The 19,942-nt window shown below is 40.3% G+C and overlaps 1 protein-coding gene across 6 annotated transcripts in view; it reads right to left on the bottom strand.

Annotated features, from left to right (window-relative positions):
• Positions 1–19,942, bottom strand: part of LOC140596464 (midasin-like) — a 167,563-nt gene that overhangs the window by 144,975 nt on the left and 2,646 nt on the right. For all 6 annotated transcript variants that reach the window (XR_011998439.1, XR_011998438.1, XR_011998440.1 and 3 more), the window contains exons 2-7: positions 12,358–12,584; positions 8,301–8,525; positions 6,835–6,942; positions 6,562–6,754; positions 3,373–3,615; positions 2,999–3,130 (exon numbers count right to left, since the gene is read on the bottom strand). Coding sequence is in view for 3 of the 6 variants with exons in the window: in XM_072745104.1 (XP_072601205.1) it covers positions 2,999–3,130; positions 3,373–3,615; positions 6,562–6,754; positions 6,835–6,942; positions 8,301–8,525; positions 12,358–12,584 (1,128 nt within the window). In the remaining 3 variants the exon portion in view is untranslated. The remainder of the gene's footprint in view (positions 1–2,998; positions 3,131–3,372; positions 3,616–6,561; positions 6,755–6,834; positions 6,943–8,300; positions 8,526–12,357; positions 12,585–19,942) is intronic.

Raw genomic sequence — 19,942 nt, 5'->3', positions numbered from 1 at the left:
CATGAGAGGATTCCACTGTTAGGGCAGAATGTGCATATGAAGTAGTGGAAAACTATAAAACTTAGAAATAAATAAATTAAGGGTCTCCTGTGCTGAGCTAAGGAATTTGAATTTTTTTCATGAAAGTTACAGAGAGTAAATTAGCCTGGGGGAAAAACTATAATTTTTATTTTAGCAACAGTGCAACAAACAGAACATCAACTGAAAGGAGGCTAGCCTACAGGAAAGAGGCAAAAACAAAGATAGGATGGCTATATAGATAGATGTCTGGCTGGCAAGAAAGAAGAGTAAAGGGCAGCCCTGGTGGCGCAGCGGTTTAGCACCGCCTGCAGCGCGAGGTGTGATCCTGGAGACCCGGGATCGAGTCCCACATCGGGTTCCCTGCATGGAGCCTGCTTCTCCCTCTGCCAGGGTCTCTGCCTCTCTCTCTCTCCCTCTCTCTCTCTCTCTCTCTGTCTCTATGAATAAATAAAATCTTTAAAAAAAAAAAAAGAAAGAAGAGTAAAGAAAGAAAAGAAAAAGAGAAAAATAGGTAACAAAGCAAAATGGCTAGACAGACGGATGAAAATAAATCCTATGCTAAGGCAGTGGGAGAGAAGAGAATAAAATAAAGAGATAAAAAAATACTAAGCAATTTAAGACTAAATAACTAAGAGACTAGAAGGAGACATCAAACTATGGAAGAAAAGGCTCTTCTGAGAAAGAGCAGGCAAATTCCATCTTGGACATCTTTAACTTCCACCAGCTAAGGGACATTTTTTTTAAATATTTCAAGAAAAGGGTGGGCCATACACATAGATCTAGGGAACATGAGTTTATACAGGAAGCTTAAAAAGAATACACAAAGTAAGACCAAAGAGTCAAAGAAAAGGGTTCTAAAATATCAGACGTAATTTTATTAAATATTCTTACTACACACATGGCTAGAAGCTGAAAGGAAAGCCCAAAATAATATAGGAGCAACTCCAAATGATTCCAAAACTTGAAACTAAAGAAAAATAACCTGAATATCTGTAAAAGCTACCTTAAAATAAAAAAGGACTATTAGCTAAGAAGTTCTGAAAACAACAAAACAATAATCAAAAGATCTAGGCATGTCTTTAAGTAAACACAACTTCATTATAACAATAATGAAGTTTAAATATAATAAAATGAGCACCATAACCTTTGTATGAACACAACAAATATATGAACAGGAGAATGGTCTACAGAAAATTGGACTAAATGTAGAAGAATTTTCTGACATTTATCAGATACTGCCAAAGGAAGAGCAAGTCAGAAATTGTCAGTTAAGTCTTGAATCTGGACTTTACCTTCAAAGAATATAATTAACTATAAGACAATACGAGATCCCTAGGCTCCATCATGGCCTGGATGTAACCTCTCTCATGTTCACCTATCTTCTTTGGCTCTAATTCCACAATGTACAATCCTAATGATTTCCAGATACCCTGATAGCTGAAAAAACTGCCTAAGGAAAAAGCACTAGAAAATGGAAAGCCGGGGCAGCCCGGGTGGCTCAGCAGTTTGGTGTCACCTTCGGCCCAGGAGGCCAAGGAACGAGTCCCATGTCGGGCTCCCCGCATGGAGCCTGCTTCTCCCTCTGCCTATGTCTCTGCCTCTCTTCTCTGTGTCTCTCATGAATAAATAAATAAAATCTTTAAAAAAAAAAAAGCAATTTTTCTAAAAACGAAAATATATATCCAGTATGTTTTCCGTAATGAAACAAAGACAAACATGCTCTCTTCCTTTACCTGTCCTCAGCCTGCTGCTCTACAGATGCCAAAGCTAGGAAGCAGGGTCTCAAAGTTCTCAATGTATTTGTAACATGGGTAAGCTATTTCCCACAAGGCCTATTCTTTTGGAAATGTTATGACACTGATCACATATTCAACTAAAGGAGCAAAAAACTACAATGAAATTGATCACATATCCAACTACAGAATTTCCCCCTTATCCATGTGGAGTATGTTCCAAGACCCTCGGTGGTTTCTGAAACTGTGGATAATACAGAGTCCTATATATACTATGCTTTTTCCTATACATACATACTTTGATAAAGTTTGCCTTACAAATAGGCAAGGTAAGAGATTAACAGCAGTAAATGACAATAGAATAGAATAATTTTAACAATATACTATAGTAAAAGTTATGTGAATGTGGTTTCTCTCAAAGTATCTTACTATACTCACCCTTCCTATGGAGATATGAGATGATGAAATGCCTATGTGACCAGATAAAGTGAGGTGAATGATGGAGACATTTCGACATAGTGTTAGGCTACTACTGACCTTCTGATACATTAGGAGGATCATCTGCTTCAGGACTGAGAGTAACCAAGGGTAACTGAATGGCAGATAAGGGGGGACTACTGTACTCAGTGAAACAGTACCAGCAGAACTTTATCAATTTTCTAACAAACACCAGATTAGGTAGGTAATCATGAATGAGCTTCTCACAAAACGTAACAGCTCTAATCAAATACCTATTATTTTTTAAAAAATATTATTTATTTTAGGGAGAAAGAAAAGGAGCAGAGGGGAGGGGCAGAGGGATAAAGAGACAGAGAAGCAGACTCCCCCACTGAGCAGGGAGTCCCATGCAGGGCTCCAATCCCAGGACCCTGGGATCATGATCTGAGCCAAAGGCAGATGCTTAACTAACTGAGCCACCCAGGTGCCCCTGATTTCCTGTCTTTGAAATGTATTTTGTTAATAGTGATTTTGGGAGATAATTTCGGTAACACAGGTGTCTGGGGCACCTGGATAGCTCAGTGGAGTAAGCATCTGTCTTAAAAAATAATCATGAACCCATGGTCATAGGATAGAGCCAGGCATCCTTAAGCTCTCTATTCAGCAGGGAGTCTGTGTCTCCTTCTCCCTCTGCCCCACCCCCACCCCACTAGTGCTCTCCCTCTTTCTCCTAAATAAATAAATAAAATCTTTCAGGGGAAAAAAAAAAGACAGAAAATCAGTAAATAATTAGTGAGGTAACATACCACGTCTAAGGGGGCATAGTCAATATCCTCCAGAAGGATCCAGTGTCCCTTTGTGACTGCCTGTGTGAGAGTACCAGGTTGCCACACAAACTCTCCTGGGACATCTGTACACCGATACATTCCCAACAGCATCTGGAGGAAAAGGAAAAAGTATTAATGAAACCACATATCCGAGATCCCAATGCCACATCCTTTGATTAATTCTGTTAAAATTCTATACAGATATAAGCAGGCACTTGGTGTTTTTACACGTTGGTCCCATCAGTTATGAGGAGGACCAATAACTATTCTCACATTCCCTTAGCAAAAACAATACTTTAATGCAAACATTTATAAGCATGTGAACCCACCAAAATTTGCTATTTCTTAATTACCTTACTGTCGGTCTGATCTCCAAGCTGGACTTTAAGAAGCTGAGGGGGCTTCCTTCTACCTGTCATTGCACCTAAGTGTTCAACTAAGGAAGTTTTTCCACATCCTATTGGTCCTTCCAACAACACAGCATTCTGAGAAGCCACTGCCATAGCCAGTGTCTGAAGATTTTTGCAGATTGAATCAACCAGCACATAAGATCTAAAGGCCAGCTCCTGTTCACGAGAAGAACTCCTATTACTAGCCTAAGGAAGCAAGGGAAAAATAAAAGGCATGTTAACAGTCTTTCCTCCAAAGTGCACAGATTAATTTCTACAACAATGCTTTCACTAACCTTTACATAAACCTCTAATTAGTAGTACTAGAACTATAATAACAACAGGTATGTTATCCAAAATAAGGATCTTTTTCCTTTTGGCAGGATTTAAGGAAAATCTCCCACCAAAGTCTGAGAAGCCAAAAAAGTTGACACACAAAAGATAGGGGCAAACTTCATCTCATGACTGCATTTTTGTTTTCCTTCCTCTTATACCACATTCTAGGACTTCGTATCTTTTTTTTCTTTTTTTTTAATTAAGATTTTATTTATTTATTCATGAGAGACACAGATTGAGAGAGAGAGAGAGAGAGAGAGAGAGAGAGGCAGAGACACAGGCCGAGGGAGAAGCAGGCTCCATGCAGGAAGCCTGACGCGGAACTCGATCCCGGAACTCGATCCCGGGACTCCAGGATCACACCCTGGACCCAAGGCAGGCGCTAAACCGCTTAGGGATCCCCTAAGACTTCATATCTAAAATCAAGAATGCACACAACATATTTATCAATCAGGGAAAAGGATACTTTGTATTATAAAATTATTGTATTTTTTCAGGTATAATAAAGAATAATGGCTTTTTTAAAAGTTCTTTTCTGGGATCCCTGGGTGGCGCAGCGGGTTGGCGCCTGCCTTTGGCCCAGGGCGCGATCCCGGAGACCCGGGATCGAATCCCACGTCGGGCTCCCGGTGCGTGGAGCCTGCTTCTCCCTCTGCCTGTGTCTCTGCCTCTCTCTCTATCTCTCTGTGACTATCATAAATAAATAAAAATTAAAAAATAAATAAATAAATAAATAAATAAAAGTTCTTTTCTTTTATATGTATATACTGAAATATTTAGGCATGAAATGATGTGCTATCTGGAAGTTGCTTCAAATAACACCGTTTGGGGAAAGTGTGCAGAACTATAAATAAAATGTAACTGATAATTTATAATTACTGAGGCTAAGTGATGGGTACATGGGGATTCATTATACCACTGTTTCTACTTTGAAATATATTTGACGTTTTCCATTAACAAAAAATAAAAATAATAGTAATAATTCTCTCAGTATGTTTAATGTGTATAGAGTTTTAATTCTGCAAAATGAAAAAGTTCTGGAGTTTGTTTACAAAACAAGATGAGTATATTTAACATCACTGATGTGTACACTTAAAACTGTTTAAGACGTTTGGGATGCCTGGCTGGCTCAGTCAATAGAGCATGTGACTCTTGATCTCAGGGTTTAAAGTTGGAGTCTCACATTGGGGGTAGAGTTTATTTACATAAAAAAAAAAAGTTTAAAATGGTAAATGTTTTGTTTTACTGCGTTGAAAAAATTTTCAAATAATAATGTACCTAATATAACATAAGGAAAAAGATCCCTTGGGAAGGTGGAATTTTTAAGAATTTTTTTAAGGAATAAAAACTTCTCAAACATGACTAGTTCCCTATAGATACGTGAGAATAAAATGAGATTCAAGGCTGGAAGTTTGTTTGCTTTTTATTTTTTTATTTTTTTTGTTTGTTTGTTTGCTTTTTAAATTCTATTTATTTGAAAGAAAAGAGAGCATGAGCAGGGGAAGGGTCAGAGGGACAAGCAGATGTCCCACTGAGCACAGAGCTGGACACAGGGCTGGATCCTAGGACCCTGAGATCCTGACCTGAGCCAAAGTCAAATGTTTAACCACTTAACTGACTGAGCCCACCCAGGTGCCCCAGGACTGGAGTTCTTGAACTCTCTGTAGGGCTATTACTCTGTTATTAAGCAGGCAGGCTGGGACATAGCACCATTTTGTGCTTCTGCCCCAGTGCCTTGTCACTGCTACTCAACATCAGGCCCATCCCAACTAGAATCCTTCCCTATGTTAAAATTCTAATGCTCCAAACCTAATCCATGTTAGGAGAATGGTTGGGGTTGGGAGGATCTTAGTGACTAGAGGAAAACACACGGGCCGCTAGAAATGCTGCTATCCTCATGCTGCTTACATAGATATATTCAGTTTATGAATAATCATTGAGCTGTACATTTCAGATGTGCATTTTTAAATGTATATTAAGCTTTTTTAATATTTTTAAGGTTATTTATTTGAAGTAATCTCTACACCCAACATGGGGCTCAAACTCACAACCCCAAAATAAAGAGCCAGAAGCTCTTCTGACTGAGCCAGCAAGGTGCCCCCATTATGCTTCTTTTCTTTAAATTGTACTGCCCAATGGACAAACCAATGATTCAAGGAATGACAAGGGCTTTTTCCAAAAAGAAAACGGTGAATCTGACCATCACACAAAGTGACAACTGACTAAAGACTACTAGGGAAAACAGACTGGCTCCCAACAGTTTCAGATTATAGAGCTAGATTATAATCTATAAATCTTTCAAAAGCATGGGTCTGGAGACACATTCTTGAAAAGAAACTCATTTCATATGGCAGGGGATGTTCACTATACTTACTAGCCTCCCACACAATGAGTAAAAATAATGTCATGACATAAAGAGGCTGCTGGGAGTTATACTTGAGCCTAGCCCTGTCTCTCCCAAAGAGCAACCCAAAGGTCTCCAGACTAATCATTCTGCCTTTGTTTCATATAAATATGTTACCACAGCATGAACTACCCAACATCACACAGAGAATAAATGGAAGAGCTTTGCTGAAGTTAAAAGCATCATATAGGCATCATTAGAGTTTCTAATTTAACATCAAATAGAGACAAAGGAAATATCAAAGAGAGCCCTGGGTAACTTTTTCTTAATCTCTTCTGAGTACTTCTGTAAATGGAACAGCAATTTGGCAAACTTAATTTGACTCACACTTTTAACACAGGGCCCAGCCAAAGAAAAAAGCACACTGAGTGTTTAAGAGGGGGGAAAAAGACACCCTACTGATGCCAACATACCTGCTCTCCAGGGACTGGTGGCTGCCCAGGCAGCACCACACCACAGACAGCAGTCACTCTGGAAGAGAGGTCAGCTGAAAAAAGATGTCCCTGTAAGTACTGCAGCTCCTTCTCATTACGCCAAAGGGAGGTTTCTGGATTAGCCAAAACCAGGGCCTTCTCCAAGTCCTGCAGCTGGGCCTCTTCTAGTAACCTGAGGAAAATGAGGAACTCATCAGTTACTTTAATACACAGCAAAGCCACATGAACATCTCTAAGAATCCTCCTTCTTACCTCAACCTGAAATGAATCAGTTCCTCACTATTAAAAATCTTCTTAAGGAATGATAACTTGTGCTCTTCCTTCATACAAGTGACCAAAGCAAGACAATTGGCTGTGTACCTGGAGAAAATTAAAGTATATAAACTCAGAACAAGCAGCTAATTCTCAAGAATAAAGAAAATTTGCTAGCCAACTAAATACTAAAAAAAGAAATTCTAGGGGCGCCTGGCTGGTTCAGTTGGTAAAGCATGCAACTCTTAATCTCTAGATGGTAAGTTCAAGCCCCACACTGGGCATAGAGATTACTAAAATAAATAAATGAAGGAGGGATCCCTGGGTGGCGCAGCGGTTCGGCGCCTGCCTTTGGCCCAGGGCACGATCCTGGAGACTCGGGATCGAATCCCACATCGGGCTCCCGGTGCATGGAGCCTGCTTCTCCCTCTGCCTGTGTCTCTGCCTCTCTCTCTGTGACTATCATAAATAAATAAAAAATTAATTAAAATAAATAAATAAATAAATAAATAAATAAATAAATAAATAAATAAATAAATGAAGGAATGAATAAACTTAAAAAAAAAAAAGAGAGAGGGACGCCTGGGTGGCTCAGCAGTTGAGCATCTGCCTTCTGCTCGGGCATGATCCCAGAGTCCTGGGATCAAGTCCCACATCAGGCTCCCTGCATGGAGCCTGCTTCTCCCTCTGCCTGTGTCTCTGCTTTTCCCTCTCTGTGTCTCTCATGAATAAATAAATAAATAAAATCTTTAAAAACTGATAATAATAATTATATAAAGAAAAAGAAAAAAAGCTCAGTCAGTTCTGCCTTCTGCTCAGGTCATGATCCTGGAGGTCCTGGAATCAGCCCCTGCTGGGCTTCAGCAGGGAGCCTGCTTCTCCCTCTGCCCCTCCCCCCCAGGTGCTCCCTGGCTCTCTCTTGTCCTCTCTCAAATAAATAAATAAAAACCTTAAAAAAAAAAAAAAAAAGAAAAAGAAATCTTATAGAATTGATATATTATAATTAAGAGTACAAAATACAGGGATCCCTGGGTGGCGCAGCGGTTTAGCGCCTGCCTTTGGCCCAGGGCGCGATCCTGGAGACCTGGGATCGAATCCCACGTCGGGCTTCCGGTGCATGGAGCCTGCTTCTCTCTCTGCCTGTGTCTCTGCCTCTTTCTCTCTCTCTCTCTCGCTCTGTGACTATCATAAATAAATAAAAATTAAAAAAAAAAAAAAGAGTACAAAATACAAATCAGGCATGATGAATTCATTTGACAGAACCTGAAAAAGGTGCACTCCACTAGTATCATCTCATTTTCCATGTAAGAGATACATGATTAAGGAAAGGCAGTAAGAACCCCAAAGGCACCAGAATAAAAATAACACATTTTACATAGCTTCCTTTCCCTCCTGACGCACAGAACTCTACACTCCCTCTACCATCCCCACACTTGAAACGTGAGAAAAGTCCAACAGCTACAGACCAGCGGACCAAGGTGTCATGGCTTCTGAGGAGAGGGACACACACACTCCAGTCCCAGAGCTCCCGAAACACAGACTGGTCTTGTTGCAGAAACTTGTAAGCTGCTTCCATTAGGTCCCGGAGCTTCATCCGCCTGCGTCCATAGCGGACTGGATTAGCATCTGAACTCTCTAGGAAGAGTCTCTGAAAGACTGGAGAAGTATCCTTGAAATACCTCAGGGCAAACCTTCAGAAAGAGAGAGATTATTTTCATTTGTTAGTGAGGATATCAAAGCATAAATTTCTACTTTGAGACAGGACAGCAGAATATAACAGCAATTTCCAAGGGTCTGAAAACAGATACGAATACTGAAGCTACCTAGTCCTAGACAGTATCCTGTTTAACTAGGACCATGGCATGATATGCCTAAGAAAATACAAAAATCAAAAGTACTTACCCCAAGTGTTTTCTACTGAAAATACACTCATTTTCAACAAACACTTACTGACCTCACACTAGAAGCCAGACACTGTGTTAACTACAAGGGGTACAAAACCAAGGAGATACTTTCCTTGAAGAGCTTGAATCTAGCAAGGAAGATAGTAATTTACAGAAACAACAAGAGGCACAAAGGAAAAAGATTCAACTAAATCTGGGGGAGTCCAAAAGAGATGCCTTGGTTGCATCTGAAGAGATGAACAGACTTGCACGAAACATGGACGGCGGCTAAGATTGTGAGAGGGACAAAAACTTCAGACGAGGTGCCTGGGTGGCTCAGCCAACTATGTGTCCAATACTTGGTTCGAGCTCAACTCATGATCTCAGAGTCATGAGATTGAGCCCTGCATGAGGCTCCATGCTCAGTGCTCAGCAGAGTCTGCTTGAGATTTTCCTTCTTCCTCTCCCTCCCCTTCTGCCCTTCCCTGCACTCTTGAGCTCACACAGTCTCTCTCTCAAATAAATAAAATCTTAGGGAAAAAAAAAAAAAAAGCTTCACATTGAATTTCTTTACATAATCTTAATGTTAATCCCCTATCAGAGGCAATTTGCAAATATTTTCTCCCAATCTGTAGGCTGTCTCTACATCCTTGTTTCCTTTGCTGTGTAGCAGCTTTTTAGTTTGATGTTCCATTTGTCTACTTTTGCTTTTGTTGCTTGTGCTTTTGGTGTCACAAAAAAAAGATAAAATCACTGCCAAATCTAGTATTATGAAGCAATCAATCTCTTCCATCAGCCTGTTCCTGAGTTGCATCCTTTTATAATAACTTGGTGAACTAGTAGTCAGTAACAGAATCCTCAGGAACCTACTGGGGATGCGACAGAGCAGGGGCAACAGCCATTTGAATCTGTTTTCCAGAGCAACTTGTATTGAAGCACCAAGGAAGTATACCCCAGACTCCTAGCTCAAGAAATCCCCAAATATACAACTGTAATTGGGAAATAATGAGAATTCAGGAGATGGTTGGGAAAGCTTGGGACTTCCACAAGCAAGCCAACAAACAGGAATAGGGACTTGGTAAATTAACACGTGATATTCTGAAGGCGACTGGATAAAGGAGACTTAGAAGATTCAAATGGGGCTCAGAAGAGACCTGGCAGAGTAAGAAAAAGAAAAGAAATTTGGGAGAAAACACACCAAAACTATTATTAATAAGTTATCCCTAAAAAGTAGGATTTCAGGGTGAAGACTTCTGCTTTTGGCAATTCTTATTATTACTTAATACATTATTACTTAAATATACTACTTTTGTAAAAATAAGACATTTTTTTCTTCACAAGTATACTGTCAGACTAATTCTTCAGGGGAAAGAGGCTGGTATTCCACTAGCTCAGAGGCAGCTAATGTTGGCAGCACATGTGGGACTAGGTGGACAGTAACAAGTATGCAAGCATGGCAGCCCGGGTGGCTCAGTGGTTTAGCGCCGCCTTCAGCCCAGGGCGTGACTCTGGAGACCTGGGATCGAGTCCCACATCGGGCTCCCTGCATGGAGCCTGCTTCTCCCTCTCCCTGTGTCTCTGCCTCTCCCTCTCTCTGTGTGTCTCATAAATAAATAAATAAAATCTTAAAAAAAAAAAAAAAAAAAAAAGTATGCAAACAGAAAAGCAGTAACCAAATGGTCAACCTGACCCAGGAGGTCTTTGAGGAAGATGGGGGAAATGAGCAGAGTGTACTGGCAATGATCCTCCATCTGTGCAGCAACGGGGAGAAGAGAACAGTGATCCAATCTAAGCACACAAAAGGGAGTTTGGTCAATACTCTCTTCCAAACTTATTTGACTACAGTAGCACCCTTTACTCTTGAGACCCATCATTTTCAAGGAGTGCTCTAAAATTCTGGTCTAAACAATGACAGATGAACCAATAAAGTAAAGCATTTTTAGCCAGAGAATAACAACATTAGTTTTTTCCCTAAAGAATATTCAAAGACTAAGGAGAAGAGAAGGTCTCTTTCCTGTAGTATGATAAAGAGTCATAAGGTTCCAAAATGCATGTTCAAAAATGCAACATGGAATATCACCCAGTTAAACATCTAATCTTGGACAAGCCACTTGGGCAACTCATCAGTCCTCCTACCATCTAGAAATAAGACCTGTGATCCAGTTCTGGCCCTGACACTTAGGACAATTTAGTTAACCTCTCTAAAGACTTAAAATAAGAGTAATAGTGCCTGAAGATGTTTTAATATAAAGATTAAAGAACGCCTGACTGGCTCAGTCAGAAGAGCATATGACTCTTGATTTCGGGGTTGTGAGTTCAAACCCCACAGTGAATGTAGAAAGAAAAAGAATAAACAAAGAAACTTAAAAAAAAAAAAAAAAAACAGGAAACAGTCCACCACTAAATGCAAATCAAAAAATAAAAAGAATAAAAAGATAACATATAGCTACATACTTAAATGCCATATAATCCTGTATAAAAATTACTAAAACACCACCATTGGGGATCCCTGGGTGGCTCAGCGGTTTGGCGCCTGCCTTTGGCCCAGGGCACGATCCTGGAGTCCCGGGATCGAGTCCCGCGTCGGGCTCCCGGCATGGAGCCTGCTTCTCCTCCCTTTGCCTGTGTCTCTGCCTTTCTCTCTGTGTCTCTCATGAATAAATAAATAAAATCTTAAAAAAAAAAAAAAAAAAAGTTCTCTTTTCTCAATTAAAAAAACTCTTAACACTCACTTTACTGCCCCTTTGACAATTCCACACAAAAGATACTTTACTATTAATTTAAAAGGCAAAGGTAGATAGTGTGGTATGAAGCAATAGACCCCAGCTATTTGGGAGGATGAGGCAGGACTGTAGTTCTGGTCTGTAGTGCACTATGCTGATCTGGTGTCCATGATAAATTTGGCATCAATATGGTGACCTCCCAGAAGTGGAGGACCACCAGGCTGTCTAGGGAGGGCTGAACCAGCCCAGCATGGAAACAGAGCTGGTCAAAAGAAAATCACATTAGAATCCAGTTCTAATACCACTTCTTACCATACTGCTTCGGATAGATTGTTATAAAGTTAGAACGGACACCAGAACTCTTCTGACTCCTGCAGCTGCTCTAGCAAGCAAAAAATAGCATACATCTGAAGTGAATGCTGTAAGAGCTTCAACTAAAACTCATTTAAATCAGGGCACTCGGGTGGCTCAGTTAGTTAAGCCTGTCCGCCTTCAGCTCAGGTCATGACCCTGCACTGGGCTTCCTGCTCGTGGGGAACCTGCTTCTCCCTCGCCCTCTGCCTGCACTCTACCTACTCTCTATCACATAAATAAATAAAATTATTTTAAAAAATAATAAAATAAAACTCATTTAAATCACCTTATATGGATGTCTCACCAAATGATACAATCCTTGAAGATAGGGAACCTATCTTGGCCATTTTGCCAGACCTGTCTTGATGGCCAAGATTTAAAAGAACCTAGTAAATGGTCACTAAACTAAGCTAGATAAAGGGATTCCACTGTGATCATTTTTATAAAATAGTACCATCTATATTTCTTCTTTCTTATATTTCCCTTCTCCTCAACTCACTCCTTCTTTACATCCCAAGTTCTACTATCTCAAGGAGAAATGTGAAGAAAAAACGGTTACTCACGGAAGGATGTCAGGATGGTTACAGATGAGTTTGCTCATTGACACACAGAGCCTTTCGTGTAAATCATGGTTGACTTGGCCTCCAGCTTTAATGGCCTCAGCATTCCTTTCCAGCAAATCCAAAAGAAGAGGGCGTAGCTGGCGACCAACCAGCACAGTACAGTCTTTATCCAGAAGTAATTGTGCTAAGGTATTCAGGATACACTGGCGATCTTGAGGTGTCCACACCTGAGAGAAAGGCAAAACAAAGTCTATGTGAATGCTACTCATTTGCACTGCTACAGAAGAGCAAAAAGTCCTAGCTTGGAATTAAAACATCCAATTTCCAGATTTCATAAATGAGTTTACCTTATAAAACACAGTGAAGGTTTTTGTAATAGACGATTACAGTGAATTTAATGTAAAAGGCTGTTACAAAGAAGTTTCAGTCCACTGGGGTTTTAGCAAAAGGACTGATACCTGAATTCCATGTAAAATGCTACACAGCTTCCCTGAAAAATAATCTGTTTCATGGTCTCAGAACTTCCCAGAAATTCCAATGTTTCCCCCAGCTCCTTTGCTCTTGAAGGAAAACAGAAATTGCATGGGTTTGGGCACCAACCTTGCAGTTATTATGTAAAACTGTCAACTGTCAACTGTCAAAACTGTCAACTCTCTTGAGGTAAGGATAGAGAATTGATTAGAAATCAATTCCTCAAAATGAATGAGGACAGCCTTATGAAGGCTTCAGCCTCGAAGAAATAAAACAGATCCAAAGGAGACAGCCATACTTTGATATGAAAGATGAAATAGACCACAAAATTCTAGTGCCTGGATTCAGAATGTCCATAAGACTAACAAAGAAAACTGAAAAAGTGTGTGAAAAGTCTCATGTTGCTAGTGTGCATGGAGGCCTATACAACCCTTGTGGCCAACAATGAGATTGTGGGTTTAAACTGTTTAAGGGTCATAACCTCTGACCCAGCAAATCCAATGCTATGAATTTATCCCAAGGAGTTTCATACTAAGGAGTTTCATTTTTACATCAGATGTAAAAATTTAACAGTTTTCCAAAATTATCTCTCAGAAAAAGGTCACCTTACACTTAAGCTCTTAAAAGAACTTCCAAAATATACAGCATTGACTTATAAAACTAATTCTGAACAAAGCACTGATTGGAGGAAGATGTTACATTGAAACAATTTCCATCAATATTAGTCCTGCAAGGACATTTAACAGATTTGGTCATGATTCACAGGAGCATGATATGACATTTTCGATTGCTGAATGTCCCTATAAACAAGTCCACAAAAAATATCACTTAAAAAGTATACAGTAGGGATGCCTGGGTGACTCAGTCAGTTAAGCATCTAACTCTTGATTTCGGCTCAGGTTATGATTTCAGGGTTGTGATCGAGCCTTGCCTCTGGCTCCATAATGGGCGCACAGCCTGCTTAAGATGCTCTGTCATGGGACGCCTGGGTGGCTCAGCAGTTGAGTGTCTGCCTTCGGCTCAGGGTGTGATCCTCAGTCAAGGGATCCAGTCCCACATCGGGATCCCTGCAAGTAGTCTGCTTCTCCCTCTGCCTGTGTCTCTGCCTCTCTGTGTCTCTCATGAATAAATAAAATCTTAAAAAAAAAAAAAAGATTCTGTCTTCCTCTGCCCCTCCTCCCACCTCAAAAATATAAATAAATAAATAAATAAATAAATAAATAAATAAATAAATAAATAAATAAATAGTATTCACTAACTAGTTACAAAGTGAAGAAAAAGAAACTTCCTCTACAAAATGAATGAAAGAAACCGTAACTCTCCAGGACATGTTCTACAAATGGATACTTGCAGGTTGGGGAAAAAACCTCCAGAGAGAGTATCATTTCATGAGCTTTATCTTCAAAAGGTAATATGGAAGTGCCTGGGTGGCTCAGTGACTGGGTGACTGCTGATTTTGGCTCAGGTCATGATTTCAGGGTCTCAGGATCGAGCTCTGCATCAGGCTCCACACTCAGCAGAGTCTAGCTGAGATTCTCTGTTTTTCTTCTCCCTATGCCCCTCCTTCCTGCTCATTCATGAGCGTGCTCTCTCTAAAATAAATAAACAAAATCTTAAAAAAAAAAAAAAAAAGTAACCTGGAAAACTGTGTTAGAAGAAATAGATAGCCTTTTTTAAAAAGTAAACTCTAAGCCCAACATAGGGCTTAAACTCCTGACCCCAAGATCTAGAGTCCCATCCTCTGGGGCACCTGGGTGGCTTAGTCAGTTAAGTGTCTCTTCGGCTCCAGTCATGATCTCAGGGTCCTGGGATGGAGCCCCGTGTAACACTCCCTGGTCAGCAGGGAGTCTGCTTCTCCCTCTCCCTTTATGCTCGTCCTCTCAAATAAATAAAATATTTAAAGATAAAAATAATTTAAAAAAACAATAGAAAGAGTCAGTAGTGCTCTACCAACTGAGCCAGCTAGGTGCCCTCAAACATTTAGCTTTTCAAAAACCAACTTCAATCCATCAATCTTTTTTGACATATACTCTACATATAATAAAATGCACCCATTTATAGTTTGATAAGTTTTGACATATATACAGACCCATGCAATCACCACCCAATAAAAGTATCAAACCCAAAGTTCCCTTATGCTTCTTGGCAGTCAATCTTCTCACCAATAATATGATTTTACGACCACAGATTAGATATGCCTAGTCTAGAACTTTATGTAAATTTAATCAGGGCATGCCTGGGTGGCTCAGCGGTTGAGCGTCTTTGCCTTGGCTCAGGATGTGATCCCAGAGTTCTGGATGAAGTTCCACATCGGGCTCCCCACAGGGAGCCTGCTTCTCCTCCCTCTATGTCTCTGCCTCTCTCTGTGCCTCTCATGAATAAATAAATAATCTAAAATAAATGAATGAATTTAATCATGCAGTATGTGCTCTTTTCTGTCCAAGTTCTGTTGTTCAGTATAATGCTTTTGACAATCATTCGTGTAAATAAATGCTTCAATAGTTTATTCCATTTTGTTACTACTTTTTCACTGTCTGAATAAACCACAACTTTTTTATCTATTTGCATGTTGATAGATAGCTTCACTGCTTCACTGTTTCCAACTATCATCCAAAAAGCTACTATGGGAGCACCTACTTCAGTGACTTAGTGGGTTAAGTGTCTGACTTGATTTTGGCTCAGGTCATGGTCTCACAATTTTAAGATCAAGCCAGGCATTGGCTCCCTTCTGGGTGTGGAGTCTGCCTAAGTTTCTCCTTCCCTCTGCTCCTCTCCCTCCTCTAACCAAACCCCTTAAAAAAAAAAAAAAAAAAAAAAAAAAAAAAAAAGCTACTATGAACATTTAGGTACATATATTCAATGCTTTCTTTTTTTGTACCAGTTGTAATATATCTTACATTACCTAAGAGTGAGATTGCTAGGTCATATACCTATATGCTTAATTTGAATGTAAATTTTAATTTAACTTAAAAAAATTTTTAAAGATTTTATTTATTTGAGAGAGAGCGTGTGCACAAACACAAAGCTGGAGAAGAGGCGGGGTGGGGGGGCGAGGAGCAGAGAGTAGAGGGAAAGCAGATTTTTTTTTTTAAGATTTATTCATTCATAGAGACACAGAGAGAGAATGAGAGACAGAGACACAGGCAGGAGAAGCAGGCTCCATGCAGAGAACCCGACGCGGGACTCGATCCAGAGTCTCCAGGATCATGCCCTGGGCTGCAGGCGGCGCTAAACCGCTGCGCCACCGGGGCTGCCCGGAAAGCAGATTTCTTGTTGAGGGCAGCGCGGGTGGCTCAGCAGTTTAGCGCTGCCTTCGGCCCAGGGCCTGATCCTGGAGACCCGGGATCGAGTCCTGATTCCGGCTCCCTGCATGGAGCCTGCTTCTCCCTCTGCCTCTGCCTCTCTCTGTGTCTCTCATGAATAAATAAAATCTTTAAAAAAAAGAAAAATTTCTTGTTGAGCACAGAGCCGGATGGGGCTCGATCCCAGGACCCTGAGATCATGATCTGAGCTGAACTCAAGACACTTTTTTTTTTTTTTAAGATTTTATTTATTTACTCATGAGAGGTCTCAGAGTCCTGGAATCAAGCTCCCTGTGGAGTTGCCTGGTCAGTGGGGAGTCTGCTTCTCTCTCTCCCCCTCCCTCCTGTCTGTGCTCTCCTCTTACTGTCTCTCTCTCTCTCTCAAGTAAATAAAATCTTAAAAAAAAAAAAAAAAGTCACATGATCTATCAACTAAGCCAGCCAGGCACCCCTCAACATTTAACTTTAAAACAAGTTGGGAGGCAGCCCCTGTGGTGCAGCAGTTTAGCACCGCCTGCAGCCTGGGGTGTGATCCTGGAGACCCGGGATCAAGTCCCACGTCAGGTTCCCTGCATGGAGCCTGCTTCTCCCTCTGCCTGTGTCTCTGCCTCTGTGTGTGTGTGTGTGTGTCTATGAGTAAATAAATAAAATCTTTTAAAAAAATAAAAATAAAAAAATAAAATAAAACAAGTTGGGGATCCCTGGGTGGCTCAGTGGTTTGGTGCCTGTGTCTCTCATGAATAAATAAAATCTATTTTTTTAATAAATAAAATCTTTAAAAAAAAAAAAAAAAAAAACTTTAAAACAAGTATTTGTACCAGTGTACACCCACCAGCAATGCCTGAGACCTCTAGCCGCCAGGTAACTTCACCAACATATGGTATTGTCAGTTATAATTTTAGTCATTCTAGTGGAGTGAGAGTGGTAGCTGGTGCTTTTATCTGCATTTCCTTGATGCCAAAGATGTTGAGAATTTTTTCAAGTGTTTAGTAGCCATACGTTTATCAACTGTTGTGATGTTTGTTCAATCTTTTATCCATTTTCTTAAAGATTTTATTTATTTATTCATGAGAGAGAGAGAGAGAGAGGCAGAGACACAGGAGAGGGAGAAGCAGGCTCCATGTAGGGAGCCTGACGTGGGACTCAATCCCAGGTCTCCAGGATCAGGCCTTGGGCTGATGGTGGTGCTAAACCGCTGAGCCACCCGGGCTGCCCTCTTTTATCCATTTTTAAATTTGGCTGTTCACATATATTCAATGCTTTGAAAATGTTACGAATTTCCTTCCAATTACTCCTCTAGCTGCATTCCACAATTTGTTTAAATTATCATTCAATTCAAAATGCTTTCACAGGGGCACCTGGGTGGCTCAGCAGGTTAAGCAAGCATCTGCCTTCGGCTCAAATCATGATCTCAAGAGTCCTGAGATCCAGTCTCATGTACTTCTGGCTTCCTGCTTGGCAGAGGAAGTCTGCTTCTCCCTCTTCTTCTGCCCCTTCCCACAGCTCATGCATGCATGCACATGCACATGTACTCTCTCTCAAGTAAATAAAATCTTCAAAAAAATACTTTCTGATTCTACCAGTGATTTTCCTTCAACCATCTTTAATTTTGTTTTTTGTTTTTAATTCCTAACATTCAGGGTTTTTTTTCCCTAATTTAATTCCATTGGGGGGCAGCCCGGGTGGCTCAGCAGTTTAGCGTCGCCTTCAGCCCAGGGCATGATCCTGGAGACCTGGGATCGGGTCCCGTCAGGCTTCCTGCATGGGGCCTGCTTCTCCCTGTCTGTGTCTCTGCCTCTCTCTGTGTCTCTCATGAATAAGTACATAAAATCTTAAAAAAAAAAAAAAAAAAAAAAAAATCCATTGGGATCACTGAATATCTCACGTATGACTTTAATTCTCCTAAATTTATTAAGACTTATTTAATGGCTCAGAGTATGCTCTATCTTGGTGAATGTTCCAGATGAGCAGAACATGTATTCCACAGTTACTGGGCACAGCATTCTATAAATGTCAATTAGATAAGGTTTACTGAGAGTGGGTCTTCCACATGCTTAGTGATTTTCTGTATTTCTTCAATTACTCAGGACAGGATATTAAGTCTCCGATTATAATTGTGAATTTGTCTATTTTTCCTCCTCTGTCACTTTTTGACTCATGTATTTTGATCTTCTGTTATTAGGTGTACAAATATTTAAAATTTATTCCTTAAATTCACACTGTGAGGCTAACACATGCATTATAACATATTTGGCAACACTCCTGGCCTCTAAATAGTACATGCTAGAAGCAACCCCACCAGCAGTTGTGACAACCAAAAATGTCTCCAGATTTGCCCTTGGGGGCAAAATTACCCCAGTTGAGAATCACTAGGCTGGATTTAAAAATATCTGAAACAAAAAATGGAAATAAAGCTGACAGAAAAAAAAAAAAAAAATTCTTTTAAAAGCTTTTGTTTTGGGGGCACCCGGCTGGCTCAGCTAGAAGAGTATGAGACTCCTGATCATGAGTTTGAGCCCCACACAGGATATAAGGACTCAATAAACTTTCTCTTAAGAAACTTTTAAATTTAAAATTAAAAAAAAAAAAACCCTCACATACCATTTTAGAAAGCTGGATATTTATTCTAGAGACAATAGGGAGCTTTTATACAAAATACTTAGAGTCAGATGACTTATTAATTATAAGTATATTAAACAATCAGAATAGGTAGATAGATAAAAACAGTAAGTTAGTGGTTGCCTGGGGGGATGTGAGAAAGCACAGTGATGGGGGTAGGGCGGTGATAGCTAAAAGGTATGGGTGCTTCTTTTTGAAATAATGAAAGTGTCAGGGCTTCTGGCTTGCACAGTTGAAAGAGCATGCAACTTTTGTTCTCAGGGTCATGAGTTTGAGCCTCACATTGGGTATAGAGATTACTTAAAGAAAAAAATTTTTTTTAATTTTTTAAAAGGATGAAAATGGGGACGCCTAGGTGGCTCAGCTGTTGAGCGTCTGCCTTTGGCTCAGGGCGTGATCACAGGTCCGGGGACTTGATCTCCCACATAGGGCTCCCCGTGTGGAGCCTGCTTCTCCCTCTGTCTCTACCTCTTTGTGTGTCTCTCATGGATAAATAAAATCTTAAAAAAAAAAAGGGACACCTGGGTGGCTTAGCAGCTGAGAATCTGCCTTCAGCTCAGGACGTGATCCTGGAATCTGGAGATTGAATCCCACATCGGGCTTCCTGCGTGGAACCTGCTTCTCCCTCTGCCTGTCTCTCTCTATCTCTGTGTGTGTGTCTCTCATGAATAAATACAATATTTTTTAAAATAAAATTTAAAAAAAAAATCTTAAAGAAAAGAAAAAGGATGAAAATAAACCTGAGCCAAAGCCAAGAGTGGGACACTTAACAGACTGAGCCACCCAGACAGACACCCCATGATTTTTAATAGTACATTTTTCTTAAAAGCCCTTGGAACGTCCTGTGAGGAGAATGATAAAAGTGTCTTTTGTTGTATTAAGGAGGTGAATTTTATGAGGTTTTCAAAGTTAAGTTCTAGGCCCAACGTGGCCCACCATCCCAAGATCAAGAGTTGCATGCTCTACCAACTTATGCCAGCCAGGTGCCCCACAAGTGAATTCTGGAAAGTACCCAAGGGCTGGTTGTCTAGAGAACCAACCAAATCATTAGTGTTGGACTTTCAGTCATACACCCATCTCCACCTCAGGCCAGGGCTGGATATAGTTCCAACACCAATGGCTAAAGATTTCATCAGTCATACCTAAGTAACAAAGCCACCTCAAAAACCCAAAAGGACTTGGTCGGGATGGCT

This window comes from Vulpes vulpes, unplaced genomic scaffold, assembly GCF_048418805.1.
Source record: "Vulpes vulpes isolate BD-2025 unplaced genomic scaffold, VulVul3 Bu000000666, whole genome shotgun sequence".
Classification (NCBI taxonomy): domain Eukaryota; kingdom Metazoa; phylum Chordata; class Mammalia; order Carnivora; family Canidae; genus Vulpes; species Vulpes vulpes.
This window is presented reverse-complemented; position numbering and strand designations above follow the sequence as displayed.